This window comes from Heterodontus francisci, chromosome 1 (assembly GCF_036365525.1).
Source record: "Heterodontus francisci isolate sHetFra1 chromosome 1, sHetFra1.hap1, whole genome shotgun sequence".
NCBI classification, from domain to species: domain Eukaryota; kingdom Metazoa; phylum Chordata; class Chondrichthyes; order Heterodontiformes; family Heterodontidae; genus Heterodontus; species Heterodontus francisci.
In genome coordinates, this window is record NC_090371.1 from 98,663,173 (window position 1) to 98,678,441 (window position 15,269).

At 48.4% G+C, this 15,269-nt stretch overlaps 1 protein-coding gene and 1 pseudogene across 1 annotated transcript in view; one reads left to right on the forward strand and one right to left on the reverse strand.

Moving 5' to 3' along the window:
- LOC137371220 (putative nuclease HARBI1 pseudogene) overlaps positions 1-15,269 on the forward strand; it is a 314,069-nt pseudogene that overhangs the window by 105,657 nt on the left and 193,143 nt on the right.
- ankrd55 (ankyrin repeat domain 55) overlaps positions 1-15,269 on the reverse strand; it is a 127,138-nt gene that overhangs the window by 6,466 nt on the left and 105,403 nt on the right. The window contains exon 9 of the mRNA XM_068033402.1: positions 9,792-10,456. Within this exon, the coding sequence (XP_067889503.1) occupies positions 9,792-10,456 (665 nt within the window). The remainder of the gene's footprint in view (positions 1-9,791; positions 10,457-15,269) is intronic.

Sequence of the window (15,269 nt, forward strand, 5' to 3'; positions counted from 1 at the left end):
TAGCAGAAGTAGCGTTGCGATGAGACCAGATGCCCATTTTGCATTTCAACTAAGACAGACTCAGTCACAATAAGGGATAGTCTTGTAGGCCTCACAAAGGATGATAATGCAAATAAAGATGTTCAGAGAGCATTCAAGACTGAATGGTCTTGATGGGGGCAGTGAACATTCTCCATTGTATGACAGTGACTGGGCCAACAAGCTGTCTGCAGAGACAATGTACAGAGCAGAGAGGTCAATTACCAGGGGGCACAGATTTAAGGTGATTGGTAGAAGGATTAAAGGGGACATGAGGAAAAACATTTTCACCCAGAGGGTGGTGGGTTCTGAAATTCACTGTCCGGATCAGTGGTGGAGGCAGAAACCCTCAACTCTTTTAAAAGGTACCTGGGAATGCATTTGAAATGCTGTAACCTGCAAGGCTCTGGACCAGGTGCTGGAAAGTGGAATTAGATTGGGCGGCTAGTTTTTTCAGCCAGCGCAGACACAATGGGCTGAATGGCCTCCTTCTGTGCCATAACGTTTCTGTGATTCCAGATCTGCTGTAATCTGATTACTATAAACTAATCAAGAAGGGACAATGTATAGAAGGTGAGGTTATACCTAAGCAATCAAAGGGTTAAGGTGGACTATAATCTAATATGGAAGGAAGGAACCTCAGAGGGGATCATAAATGGCAGGTGCTGAGACAACTTGGGGCGCACCGATTCAAGAAGAGACCAACCTACAGTCAACAGAACACCTTAAGAAAGAAGATGGTGCCACAGCAGCTCGGAAGGCAAGGACTGAGGACACCCTATATCCTGCTGTATCACTACTGCCGCTGGTTAAGTATTGCTTGTATTTCTTGCTGTACTTCATAAACTCTCTATCTTAATTAAGAAGCCAGAGTTTGTACCTTGTGGGTCAAAAGTTAGTCAACATCCCACCTAAACACACAAAATTCTGACAGGGTTCAAGTCCCACTCCAGGAGCTGAATTTTGTGCTGCCAGCAGGAATCCTGATGCCTCGGCCCTTTGGCGCCCTCCCGGGACAACTTAACAAAGAACAAAGAAAATTACAGCACAGGAACAGGCCCTTCGGCCCTCCAAGCCTGCGCCAATCCAGATCCTCTATCTAAACATGTCGCCTATTTTCTAAGGGTCTGTATCTCTTTGCTTCCTGCCCATTCATGTATCTGTCTAGATACATCTTAAAAGACGCTATCGTGCCCGCGTCTACCACCTCCGCTGGCAACGCGTTCCAGGCACCCACCACTCTCTGCGTAAAGAACTTTCCACGCATATCCCCCCTAAACTTTTCCCTTCTCACTTTGAACTCGTGACCCCTAGTAATTGAATCCCCCACTCTGGGAAAAAGCTTCTTGCTATCCACCCTGTCTATACCTCTCATGATTTTGTACACCTCAATCAGGTCCCCCCTCAACCACCGTCTTTCTAATGAAAATAATCCTAATCTACTCAACCTCTCTTCATAGCTAGCGCCCTCCATACCAGGCAACATCCTGGTGAACCTCCTCTGCACCCTCTCCAAAGCATCTACATCCTTTTGGTAATGTGGCGACCAGAACTGCACGCAGTATTCCAAATGTGGCCGAACCAAAGTCTTATACAACTGTAACATGACCTGCCAACTCTTGTACTCAATACCCCGTCCGATGAAGGAAAGCATGCCGTATGCCTTCTTGACCACTCTATTGACCTGCGTTGCCACCTTCAGGGAACAATGGACCTGAACACCCAAATCTCTCTGTACATCAATTTTCCCCAGGACTTTTCCATTTACTGTATAGTTCACTCTTGAATTGGATCTTCCAAAATGCATCACCTCGCATTTGCCCGGATTGAACTCCATCTGCCATTTCTCTGCCCAACTCTCCAATCTATCTATATTCTGCTGTATTCTGTGACAGTCCCCTTCACTATCTGCTACTCCACCAATCTTAGTGTCGTCTGCAAACTTGCTAATCAGACCACCTATACTTTCCTCCAAATCATTTATGTATATCACAAACAACAGTGGTCCCAGCACGGATCCCTGTGGAACACCACTGGTCACACGTCTCCATTTTGAGAAACTCCCTTCCACTGCTACTCTCTGTCTCCTGTTGCCCAGCCAGTTCTTTATCCATCTAGCTAGTACACCCTGGACCCCATGCGACTTCACTTTCTCCATCAGCCTACCATGGGGAACCTTATCAAACGCCTTACTGAAGTCCATGTATATAAGCACTCAGGATCCCGCCTCCAAGAGCTGCCGGCTACTCAGAGGGCAGGAGTGGTGGCCACTGCCAGTACTGGACCAGGGCCATTGCTGGAGCCCCGGACCCCAGGTTAGTTTGGCAGGATCGTTGGGTCATCTGAGTGGGGGATGGGGTAGGGTTGTCATTTGTGGGGGGGTGGGGGGTGTTCGCGGTTGAGGAGCGCCTTTGCAGCCGGGGACCCTCCATGGGCCTCAGGGAGGTCGCCTTGTTTTACTGGCCGATCTCCCTACGCAGCGGAGGCCTCCCCTGCCACTGGTGTAAGTGGTTATTAATTGGCCACTTAAGGGCCTCAATTGGCCGCTGGGTGGTAAGGTTTTCTTTGGCCTTTCCTGCCTCCAGCTTAATTGCATGATGATGGGCACTCCGACCCCTACCTTCTGTTGCTATTTTCTTGGCCTCACCCCCCACTTCCATCTCGTCTTACGGAGGCTCATAAAATTCCATCCAGAGGCTGAATTTAGTGACCCCATCGTGGGTCTCGATGGCGGACCTGGAAGCTGATGCCTTCGCCACCTGTGACTTGTGCGGTGGACTGACCGTGATCACGCGGCAGGCGGCCACTTACCATAATGGAGGCATGGGGCCCGTCCAGTCATGCGACGGGGGTGGGCTCCGAGGCAGTGATTGCAGTGCCAGATGATTGTACACAGGTGCCGGCGCAATATTTAAAATACTGCCAGCCATGCTTGTATTGCTGCCTTTCAATGAAGCAGTGAAGCTGGAGTTCTGCTGGATCCGATTGCGGAGGTGTTGGAACTCCTGGACCCCCACCCAACCCTGTTCAAGGATGTACCACCATTGGGACGGAGTGGGAGTAAACTGGCACCATGGCTGAGGCAAGACACTAGTGTGGCCCACGGTTTAGTGGCGCCTCCCTGGAGTTCTCCTCCAGGCTGCAAGGGAAAGGAAGGAGGTCCTCTTTCTAAGGGGTGGGAAGAAAAGATCCTCCTGCCTGACCAAACCTGGATAAAGATCGCAGAGGAGGTCAACAGCCGTGGGGTCACCCCATGCAATCGGTCCAGTGTCGGGAGAGAGTCAGTTACCTTCTTTGTTCTGCCAAGGCGAGTCCTCCATGCCTTTCTCCTCTTTGGGGCTTGTATGTGGCTATGTGGGAGGGAGCGCTGCATGGGAGAGACTGACCACAAAGGCGCTGGCAAGGGTGTGACGCATCAACAAATCCTGGAAGATACATGGCCGCATCTTGGCGACAGGCCACCTTCTTTCATAGCTCACCCCCATTACATCGCCTGAGAATGGTTGTGGGGAGAAGCCATGTAGGAAACCCCATCAGGGGACGAGGGGCTGCCACTCACATAACTGTTCTCTTGCTCTTACTGCAAAGTCTTACTATGTCCCTCTTTCCAATTGCAGGATAAATGGGTCCATAACACAAGGAAGATCTTGAGGATTGGCGGGGCTATCCCCGATCTTTGGCCTCTGTTGAGGGCTGAGGAGCAGGCACTGGAGCTAGCGGGAGCCCAGGGCAGCCGTTGAATAATGGATGGTGAGACAGGAGTCTTTGCACAAGAGAGTGAGGATTGTGTGCATGTGTCCTCCACCACACTTCTGGAGAGCCACATCACGCATGATTGACACGAGGAGATCTGAGCAACTTAACCCAGAAATGTTTGTGTTTTCTTATGCAGGTTGTCTGCAGGAGGCTCGCGCTGACATTGCGACAGGGAGACAGCCATCGACCTCTGAGGAGGAGGAACAGTCAGAGGATGCACCATCACATCATTCCCCTGCACCTTCCACCGGCACAGATACTTTCACCTCGGTGGGTACACGTTCGGGCTTAAATTCAGGGTCACAAGCTGGTGACAGTACTACACACACACACCTGAGCAGCTGACAGAGGTTGTGACAGCTGAGGCCACTGACAGTCAGAAGACATGCTGAGCCACAGACTGATGACAAGCTTCTGGTGTCGACAGCACAGGGCATGCTGGCCTCATCTCCTCTGGAGATCTTCCCTCTACAGCTTCCAACCTAATAGTCCTGCAACCCCGGACAGCCCGCTTCTACCCTGCTGACCAGGACATGCTGGAGTTGCAGATAGAGGTAAGGCAACATCTGGCGGAGCTGCCAGAGACCATGCGCAGATGATGGAGGAGTCCATCCATGCCATGAGTGCTGCCATGTCTCAGACATGTGCACATGGCTTCCTCCATTGAGAGGTTGGCGGCCCTCATGGCGAGCCAGATCCCACAGATGTGTGAAGACCTACACAATATCGCCTTGACCATGAGCTCAACTCAGCAGTGGCAAGGGAGAGAGGAATGAGGCACCTGGAGGTCCTTGTCCTTCCTTCTCTGGTGAGCAGGGAGGTTCAAGTGAGCCTTGAAAGGGAGGAAGAGAGGCTGACCTCCATATCTGGGGGCTCCCCTCAGGGTGCTCTGAGTGTGGACAGCAGCTCCTCAGCCCCTTCACCAGTGAGCCCAGCTCCAGTAGTTGTGGCAACTGAGGACAATCCTGCACCTGTGCAGCAACCCCTCAGCCAGCGGGGCACTCCAGGCCTCAGGCACCCAGAGGATGGCCACCGACATCATCCTAGGCCAAGGGGCAGCCTGATCAGCAGCCTGCCTACAAACCAGCTGCTGACACAGGGGTCACACCTCGTGGAAGCGCTTGTAAATGTATAAAGAAGAGCACCTGGATGCGCTTACGGATTCACGGGTATGTTACATCTCTTTATATTGTTCTCTGCACTTTTTTCATAAATATAACTCACATTCATTGTTGTGAAATGTTCATTCTGTCATGCCTGAATTGTGAGATGCTGCCGTCAGCCTTGCTCCCTCAATGGGCTGCCAGTGTAGTTTGGTTAGATGTGCCCGAGGGCGTGGTGCAGCTGGGCACTAGAAACGGAATTAAGGCAACAGGTGCAATACAGTCTTTATTGAGTCCACTTTGAGAGGCCATCATGGTGGCAGGAACTGGGTATTTATGAGATTGTCATTTGCAGATTGTAAGGTGAGTGGGTATTTTTAAGTGTCAATATTTTTCTAAAAATGTGGTCTGCGGTTTGCATTTAACTGGGATTTACTTTCCAAATAAAGTAAAGGAAGTTGAGAAAGTAACGTATAGTAATTAAGGAAGTAAGAAAGTAAGTTTCTTCCAGCCTTAGGCAGGGATTAACAAGCTCTACTGCAGAGTAGCTGATTAGTTAAGTAGCTAACAAGTCCAATCTGGTTGCTGCAGCTTCAGCTTCAGAGATAGTATAAATACAGAGGTCTGGATGCAGCTTGCAAACGGCATGCAGATTGTAAGCAGAGCGTGGAGGTGTGAGTTTTGTGAGTGAGGAGTTCGGTGAAGGAGGGAGGAGGTGCTCCTTTTTTCTACTTTTTCTTACCCCTCCAGCATTTGGTTCCTACTTCGGTGCAGTGGAAGGAGCTGGTTGGTAACTGGTAAGCTACTCTACTTATAATAAATAGTCTATAAAGTTAAAGTATGGCAGGGCATCTTGGCCAAGTGGAATGTACAGCCTGTGGCATGTGGAAGTCATGGACGCACCATGTGCCCTAGACAAACACATCTGCAGAAGCTTGAGCTCTGGGTTTCAGAACTCCAGCAGTGGCTGGAATCACTGTAGTGCATCCACGAGGCAGAGAACTCAGTGACTATGTGGATACCACATTTAGGGAAGTGGTCACAATGCAGATTAGGAGCATGCAGGCAGATAGGGAATGGGTGACTGTTAGGTAGTCTAAGAGAACTAGGCAGGTAGTGCAGGAGTCCCCTGAGACAATCTTGCTCGCTAACTGGTTTTCCATTTTTGATACTATTGAGGGTGATGGTTCCTCAGAGGAGTGCAATCAGAGCCAAGTTTGTGGCACCACAGGTGGCTGAGCTACACAGGAGGGGAGGAAGAAGAGTGAAAGAGCAGTAGTGATTGGGAAACAGACAGGTGTTTCTGTGGCCGTGGACATGACTCCAGGATGGTCTGTTGTCTTCCTGGTGCCAGGGTTAAGGATGTCACGGAACGGCTACAGGACATTCTTCTGGGGGAGGGTGAACAGCCAGAGGTCGTGGTCCACGTTGGTACCAATGACATAGATACGAAGGGGAATGAGGTCCTGAAAGCAGGTTTTATGTAGCTAGAAAGGAGATTAAACAGCAGGACCTCAAAAACAGTAATCTCAGGATTACTCCCAAATCCACATGTGAGTGAGCACAGGAATAGGAGAATTAAGCAACTGAATGCGTGGCTGGAGAACTGGTGTAGGAGGGAGGCATCAGATTTCTGAGGCATTGGAACCGGTTCTGGGGCAGGTGGGACCTGTACAAGATGGACAGGTTGCATCTTAGCAGGACTGGGACTAATATCATTGCAGGGAGATTTGCTAGTACTGTTGGATCTGGTGTAAACTAGATTGGCAGAGAGATGGAAACCTGAGAGGGAGCTTAGATTGGAGGGAAGCAAGACTGGTAACTTGTCAGGGATGTGAGAACCAGGAGGAAATATCAGAGATATACCAAGGTGCACAGAATACTAGTACTAGAGAAGGGAATAGTAAGTTATTGGGTGGGGTCTGAGTAAGGGAGAAAGTAATAAAGTCAAAATCAGGGTTAATGTGCATGTATGTGAATGCCCGGAGTGTTGTTAATAAGATTGGTGAGGTACAGGCACAGATTGCCATGTGGAAATATGTCGCTGGGACATACTGCAGGGTACCACTGGATCGATCCAGGCACCAGAATTTCATCTTTAGCAGCTTAAAGGCCCACTCAATGGTCACTCAGGTGGAGCTGTGGCAATCCTCTCCTCCACTGCATAGTGAGGGTTCCTCACAGATATGAGCAGCTAAGTCTTCAATGGGTAACCTTTGTCCTCTAGAGTCCATCCCTGAAGGCGAGCGGAGGCTTGAAAAGCTGTGGCACCTGGGACTGTTGAAGTATGTAGACATCGTGGCTGTTTCCCAGGAAGCAGACACACAAGTCGGAAACATTTTCAGTGGTCGCAGACCAGTTGAACATAGATGGAACGGAAGCCTTTCCTGTTGATAAAGGCGGCTGGTTGTTTCGGGGGAGCCTTGATTGCCACATGCATGCAGCCGATGACACCTTGCACCTGGGGGGATCTAGCGATGGCTCCAATGCCAATGGTCCTCTCCGCCTGACTTCCATGGTCGGTTCGGTAGTGCACATAGTCTCCGCCCCTCTTGAACAGGGCATTGGTCACTTTGATGCATAGGTGGGCTGCTGCTTGGGAGACCCCACACATGTCCACGGTGGATCTCCTGGAAAGAGCTAGACATGTAGACATTGTGTGCTATGGTGATCACCAGGGCTACTGGCATAGTGTGACCACCGAAGCCCAGAGGTCGCAACTCGTCCTGTAGAATGGCACATAAGTTTTTTTTTAGATTTAGAGATACAGCACTGAAACAGGCCCTTCGGCCCACCGAGTCTGTGCCGACCATTAACCACCCATTTATACTAATCCTACACTAATCCCATATTCCTACCACATCCTCACCTGTCCCTATATTTCCCTACCACCTACCTATACTAGGGGCAATTTATAATGGCCAATTTACCTATCAACCTGCAAGTCTTTTGGCTGTGGGAGGAAACCGGAGCACCCGGAGAAAACCCACACAGACACAGGGAGAACTTGCAAACTCCACACAGGCAGTACCCAGAATTGAACCCGGGTCGCTGGAGCTGTGAGGCTGCGGTGCTAACCACTGCGCCACTGTGCTGCCCCACGGCTTCCCTGGAGAGCTGCAGTCTTTGCTGACACTGTTACTCAGACATTGGAGGTGGCTGAGGTGAGTCCAGTACTTTCTCTGGCACTGGTCAGCCCTTCTTGGCGTGGCTGGCTGCTGCCACTCTCTTCTTGAAGCTTCACAGGCAGATGCAGCTGCATCCTGGCTCTCCCTCCATCTGAGTCGCTGCTGCACATCACAGGGATCCACAAAGACGGGCTGTACGAGACCCATGCCAGCTGATCATTAACCCTCCAGAGCACTGTCTTGCACAGACCAACTTACCTTGGCACCTTTCCCTTTGCTCCTCCCTTTGGAATACATGCTAATGCCCCTCAGAGCGCTCCCTTGTAGAGAGCCCAGCATCCAATACGAAGGTCACTCGGCTGTGTCTCCTGAGAATGAGCCCACCTGGCCCTGTCAGCCGATGCAATGGCCACCCAGCACTGTCACCCAATAAAAGGGTCACCCGGCCCTGTCACCCGATACTACAGCCATCGGCCCTGTCTCCTGAAAAGGACCCGCCTGGTCCTGTCACTAATGCAATGGCCACCCAGCCCTGTCACCTGAGATTGAGCCCACCTGGCCCTGTCACCCGAGAATGAGCCCACCTGGCCCTGTCACCTGAGAATGAGGCCACCCGGCCCTGTCACCTGAGAATGAGGCCACCCGGCCCTGTCACCTGAGAATGAGCCCACCAGGCCCTGTCACCTGAGAATGAGCCCACCAGGCCCTGTCACCTGAGAATGAGCCCACCAGTGCAGAGTGCCCAGCACTGCAGGCCTCTGTTCCCCTATCCACTGCTCCCAATGGCTGCCTTCCTGCAGCGGCACTGAGGCCTCACCTCGGTGCAACCACCTTCCAACAGCTGGGGATTAGAAGGCATGTGATATCTGACCGCTGTTGACTAAATTCCAACCCCCCCCCCCCCCCCCCCCCCCACTTTGAACCTTTGAATTGCAATCACTTCAATGCAAATGTATTGCAATAAGCTGCTGAGCAATTTAAATTGCAGTCCCACCACGATGGGGCGACAATGCCTCTTTGGACCTTTCCCACCACTGATAAAATCCAAAACCGATGTCGGGTTTTCGGGCGAGCATGTCCGTCCCGATTCCTTGGCCCCTCGCACCGCCCCCCCCCACCCAATGCCTCTATTCCCACTTCTGCTGTCCTCACAAAATTCCGCCCCTGGACTTGACCTCTAAAATCTAGGCTGATACTCCAGTGCAGTACTGAGGGAGTGCAGCACTCCGTCGGAGGTGCCATCTTTTTGATGAAAAATTAAACCTAGGCCCCATCTACTCTTTCAGCTGGTTGTAAAAGATCCCACGGCACTATTTCAAAGAAGATCAGGGGCATTATCCATGGTGTCCTGACTAATATTCCTCATCAAAATCCCAAAAACTGATTATCTGGTCATTGTCACATTGCTGTTTGTGGGAATTTGCTGTGTGCAAATTGGCTGCCTACATTACAACAGTGACTGTACTTCAGAAGTACTTCATTGGCTGGAAAGCGTTTGAGACATCTGGTGGTCGTGAAAGGCACTATATAAATGCAAGTCTTTCTTTGAACAGGCAGCACAAAGTTGGCTTGCAGCGATGGGCTTATCGTATGTTACAATCCCCATGTCTGATTTCGAGGTCTATTGAATTTAGCCACCTGTAACTTTCATCTATTAGTAATACAGCTTTGCTTACATAACATCAGTCATTGCACTTCAAAGTAATTTATTGCATGAAGTATTTTAAGACAAGTCACTATGTAAACGACATATGCAAGTATTTTGATATAACATTTTAGAAGTTACCTTGAGGGTTGCTGTGTAAGTAGGGAAGGTGGGGATGGTGTGAGAGTTCCATGTATTTGGCTCTTTCTTGCAGAAAAACCTCCAGCAGCTTTGCTGATGGAGGAGCAGTCCATGCTTTATGGGGCAAAATGTGATTGATGTCTTTGGCCCACGGACCATCCAAAAGTTGTTGAGAGCTGGTCCTGTTCTCAAACAAGTCATGTTCACTGCGGCTTTTTTGAGACTTTTGCGCAAAGTGGTATGTACTAGACTTACTGTCTGTGCTCTCAACAGTGCAACAAGAATTTAAAAACTGAGGAGTGCTAAGAGTTAGTGGGGGGAGGCTCTGTGCCCGTATTGGAGGAAGACTTTTATATACTTTTCGCTTTTTCTCTGATGACTGACGTTTCCGAGTTGTTAGCTGTGCCGTTGTTTTCCTCAGTCTGCTTTCCTCTGTCCGTTCCTCCAGGATGTCACTATTGTTGAGATCCATGATGCAATCAAATGTTGTTATAATGTCATCGACTTCGGAAGTTTCATCTCTTAGGCATCTCTCCTTGTTTTTATCTTTCCAAGTGTTCTTTTGCTCATCCTTTTTCTTTTTACAGGAGAATATTTGGTTCAATACACTGAAGCGCCCCTCTTTCTTGCTGTTTTGAGAAGATTGCTGTCTAACAGGCTCAGGTCTGTGATCAATAAAAAAACAAATAAATCAAATTTTCTAGAACTTACAATCAGATTTTATTAAATTTTTCACAAGTGGCTAATATTTAATGCATAAAATAACCATAGATTTTTTATAGGTTGACGGTGATTTGCCATTTTACAGGTTTTTAAATGATCTAAATGGTGAGAGATTGTAGAGCTCTGAGGTGCAGAGAGAGCTGGGTGTCCTCGTGCATGAATCGCAAAAGGTTAGTATGCAGGTACAGCAAGTAATTAGGAAAGCTAATAGAATGTTATTGTTTATTGCGAGGGGAATTGAATACAATAGTAGGGAGGTTCTGCTTCAGTTATACAGGGCATTGGTGAAACCACATCTGGAGTACTGTGTACAGTATTGGTCTCCTTATTTAAGGAAGGGTGTAAATGCGTTGGAAGCAGTTCAAAGAAGGTTTACCAGACTAATACCTAGAACAGGCGGATTGTCTTATGAGGAAAAGTTGGACAGGCTAGGCTTGTATCTGCTGGAGTTTAGAAGAGTAAGAGGCAACTTGATTGAAACATGTAAGATCATGAGGGGTCTTGACAGGTTGAATGTGGAAAGGATGTTCCCCCTTGTGGAATAATCTAGAACTAGAGGTCACTATTTAAAAATAAGGGGTCGCCCATTTAAGACAGAGATGAGGAGAAGTTTTTTCTCTCAGAGGGTTGTGAGTCTTTGGAATACTCTTCCTCAAAAGGCGGTGGAAGCAGAATCTTTAAATATTTTTAAGGCAGAGGTAGATAGATTCTTGATAAGCAAGGGTTATCAGGGTAGGCAGGATTGTGGAGTTGAGGTTACAATCAGATCAGCCACTGTTATTGAATAGTGGAGCAGGCTCAAGGGGCCAAGTGGCCTACTCCAGTCCGTAGTTCGTTTGTTCGTATTTTATAGTTTGGTCCATGAGCCAAAGATACCAATTGCATCTTATAGTTTTCATAACTGTATCCAGTTCCTTACTTTAATAGCTGGTTATTTGTAATGATTATGAGTTGTAAATTTTTCTTCATAAAAGCTAAATCTTCATTCCTTGCAGACATAGTCAAATGCCACTTAAAAGTAAATCTGTTTATATGCCCAGTCTCTACTGTCTATCTCTATAATGTTGTTTTTCAGTTTGGGCTGAAGATACCTGCCATCAGCATTTTCAGTCTATTGCTTGAATGTGCATCATGTTGGGTTTTATAGGTCTCCTGTCGATTCACCCCTCCCAACAAGATGAGGAACTGTGCAATTCTGAAGTATCATCTGGCTTCCTCGCTGAGAACTGCCATCCTGATGTGTAGCTTGATTGTTACTTGAAGCCAGAATTGGGCGGCGCAGTGGTTAGCACCGCAGCCTCACAGCTCCAGGGACCCGGGTTCGATTCTGGGTACTGCCTGTGCGGATTTTGCAAGTTCTCCCTGTGACTGCGTGGGTTTTCGCCGGGTGCTCCGGTTTCCTCCCACAGCCAAAGACTTGCAGGTGATAGGTAAATTGGCCATTGTAAATTGCCCCTAGTGTAGTATAAAATGGGTGGTTGTTGGTCGGCACAGACTCGGTGGGCTGAAGGGCCTGTTTCAGTGCTGTATCTCTAAATAAAATAAAAAGAAAATAAAAATTTGAACTCAGATATCCAGCATGGAAGCCTGGTGTTGAGTTACAGTCATTGAGTTGGTTTATTGATAGTGCTTCAGTGCATATCTATTTAGTACAGGTGCACAGTCATTTTGGCAGATGCTGAGTTCATGTCAAGTGTTACTGTTGCTATTGATGTCCCATAGGTCAGTTTGTTTTGTACAACTTCACTCTTTACAAAAATTTAATAAAATATGTGTTCACATAGATTATGCTGCACATTCAGCTTTGGCTACCTTTCCTTTGAGAGCCATCTGCATCGTTATCCAGTTAGTCTATTTTTGGCAGTGTTGGTTGAGGGAAGAATGTCAGCCAGAATATTGAGCATATTCCCGTGCTTTTCTTTGAATAGTGCCCTGGATTCTGAACAGACAGGCCATTCCTCGACTGTTTCATCTGAAATATCACAACATCCTCCAACCGCTATTCTCTATTCTTCAGTGGACGGGATTGTAATTGAGGCATTCAAAAGTAACTGGTAGTAGGAGGACCATGTAACCTCTCACGCAGTTTAATTTGCGCTTATTGTGTTGATTGTGCTTTAAAATAAGCTTATTTTCCCACATTTATGTTAGCAGGCTCTTAAGACATTTTTCTCATAAACACTACCTTTGAGAAGTTCCAAGTCAGGACGGTGTGTAGCTTGGATGGGAACTTGCAGGTGGTGGTGTTCCCATGTTTCTGCTGCCCTTGACCTTCTTGGTGGTACTGAGTGCTGCTGGAGGGCACAGAGTGTGAAGAAGGGAGTTTGGGAAGTAAGTGGATTTTAGTCTAGTTTTTGTTTTGTTTACATTTAACAATTAGCTGAAATTACTGTTTAAGTTAAGAGGCAAGTTAGGTTTCTGACAGTTTTAAACAAGGATATACAAGCTCTCAGAGTAGCTGTAGCTAATTAATTAGGTTGCTAGCTTAAACTGGTTTCTGAGCTCTAGCAAAGCTGACACATCATTGTTTTCATAGAGTATAAATTCAGGGGACTCTGCTGCTTGGCTGCACTGAGTACTGCTGGAGGGCACAGAGTGTGAAGAAGGGAGTTTGGTAGATTAGGGAACTTGGTAAGGAGAGGAACTATAAATTAATGTTTTCTCTCAGCGGGTCATGAATCTTTGGAACTCTCTTCCTCAAAACGCGGCAGAGGCAGAGTCTTTGAATATTTTTAAGGCAGAGGTAGCAGATTCCTGATAAGCAAGGGGTTGAAAGGGTATTGGGGGTAGATGGGAATGTGGAGTTGAGGTTGCAATCAAATCAGGCATGAGATTATTGAATGTCGGAGCGGGCTCGAGGGGCCGAGTGGCCTTATCCTGCTCCTAGTTCGTTTGTTCGTATGTTTGTATGTTCATATGGTAGAGATCGCGAGTTTGGAAGGTGCTGTCGAAAGAGGCTTTATGATTTGCTGCAGTGCCTCTTTTAGATGGTACACTCTATTGCCACTGTGCCGTGGTGTTGGAGGGCGTGAATGTTTAAGGTAGTGGATAGGGTTCTGATTAAGCGGGCTGCTTTGTCCCAGATGGTGTCGAGCTTCTTGGGTGTTGTTGGAGCTGCACTCATCCAGGCAAGTGGAGAGTATTTCACCACACTCCTGACTTGTGCCTTGTAGATGGTGGACTGGCTTTGGAGAGTCAGGAGGTATGGTACTCGCCACAGAATTCCCAGCCTCTGATCTGCTCATGCCAGTAGAAGATGTAGTCTTGCTCTCTTAGAGATCTGCTCACAGGGAGGCGTGTCTCCTGAAGTGCTGTGATGTCCACATTGAGTCTACCGAGCTGGTTGTTAATGATGGTGGTCTTCCAAGAGTCATTGATTTGTGTAAGGTCTTCCGACAGGCCAGGACACATAGTTCTGACGTTCCAGCTTGCAAAACGCAGGGCTGGTACTTTGTGCGGTGTTACAGTCCACTAGTCGGGCAATGACCCTGAACTCCAAGCACCCATTGAAGCAAGTGGACTGTGGCAGGACAGAACCTTTCTGACTGGGGTCTGCCTGGTTTGAAGCGGGCGGTTGCTGTCCAGTGAGATGCGATGACCTCTCCCACCGACAAAGGCAACCCGTGGCGTCCAATCTCTACGCCAATTAAGCTACACTTATAATCCGTAACTGCTGCCTTCCGTGTTGTTTTGGTCGCTGTGAGGCGACTATGGAGTGACTTCTCCATGGCACATGCCTGGACGGAATGTATGGAGGTTGTGAGTTGCCCAAGCGTCAAATCCCCCTCTCGGCCTTCTTAGTGGGGTCCAAAGGAGTGCAGAGCATGACGTTTGGCACCGGTGTGGCTGCAGGAACTGCCGGAAACATGCCAAAGGTGACACATGACCGCCTTCGGGCTTCCGCTCCGGATTTTCTGTTAGGGTTTACTCCCGTAGCCTTGGTTTCTTTCGAGACCAAGGCAGTGCAGCACTTCAGGAGATATGCTGCTCTGCGAGCGGATTGCTAAGAGAGCAAGACTACACCTTCTACTGGCAGGGTAGGAATCCTGAAGAACAAGACAGCATGGAGTGAGCTTCACCATCAGAAACTCTTTGCTCATCATGATAGAGCCACCTTCAAATGGCTCGGAACGCATACTGTCCATCCGACTGCTCACTGCCTCTGGTCCAGTACACCTACAGCATCTATGCTCCAACACGCTGCTCCCCACCTGAAGCTAAAGACCAGTTCTACGAGGAACTCCATAATATTATTAGTAGCATTCCTAATACTGAACATTTGTTTCTGCTGGGGGACTTTAACGCCAGGGTTGGGGCCGACCATGACTCATGGCCCTCCTGCCTTGGGCGCTATGGTATTTGAAGGATGAATGAGAATGGACAGAGACTACTGGAGTTGTGTACCTATCACAACCTCTGCATCACCAACTTGTTCTTTCACACTAAACCCTGTCACCAGGTTTCATGGAGACACCCAAGATCATGTCATTGGCACCAGCTGGACATCATCGAATGTGGCTACATACTGCTGGATGCCTCCTACTGAGTCGTTCTTTGTTCTTTTGTCACAAGGTGAGCCTGTATAAACAGTGTCCAAATCACCCGCAGCTTCCACAGTGCGGACTGCGACACCGACCACTCCCTGGTGTGCAGTAAAGTTAGACTCAAACCAATGAAGCTACATCACTCCAAGTAGAAGGGCCGCCCACGCATCAACACTAACAGAATTTCTTATCCACAGCTGTTACATAAGTT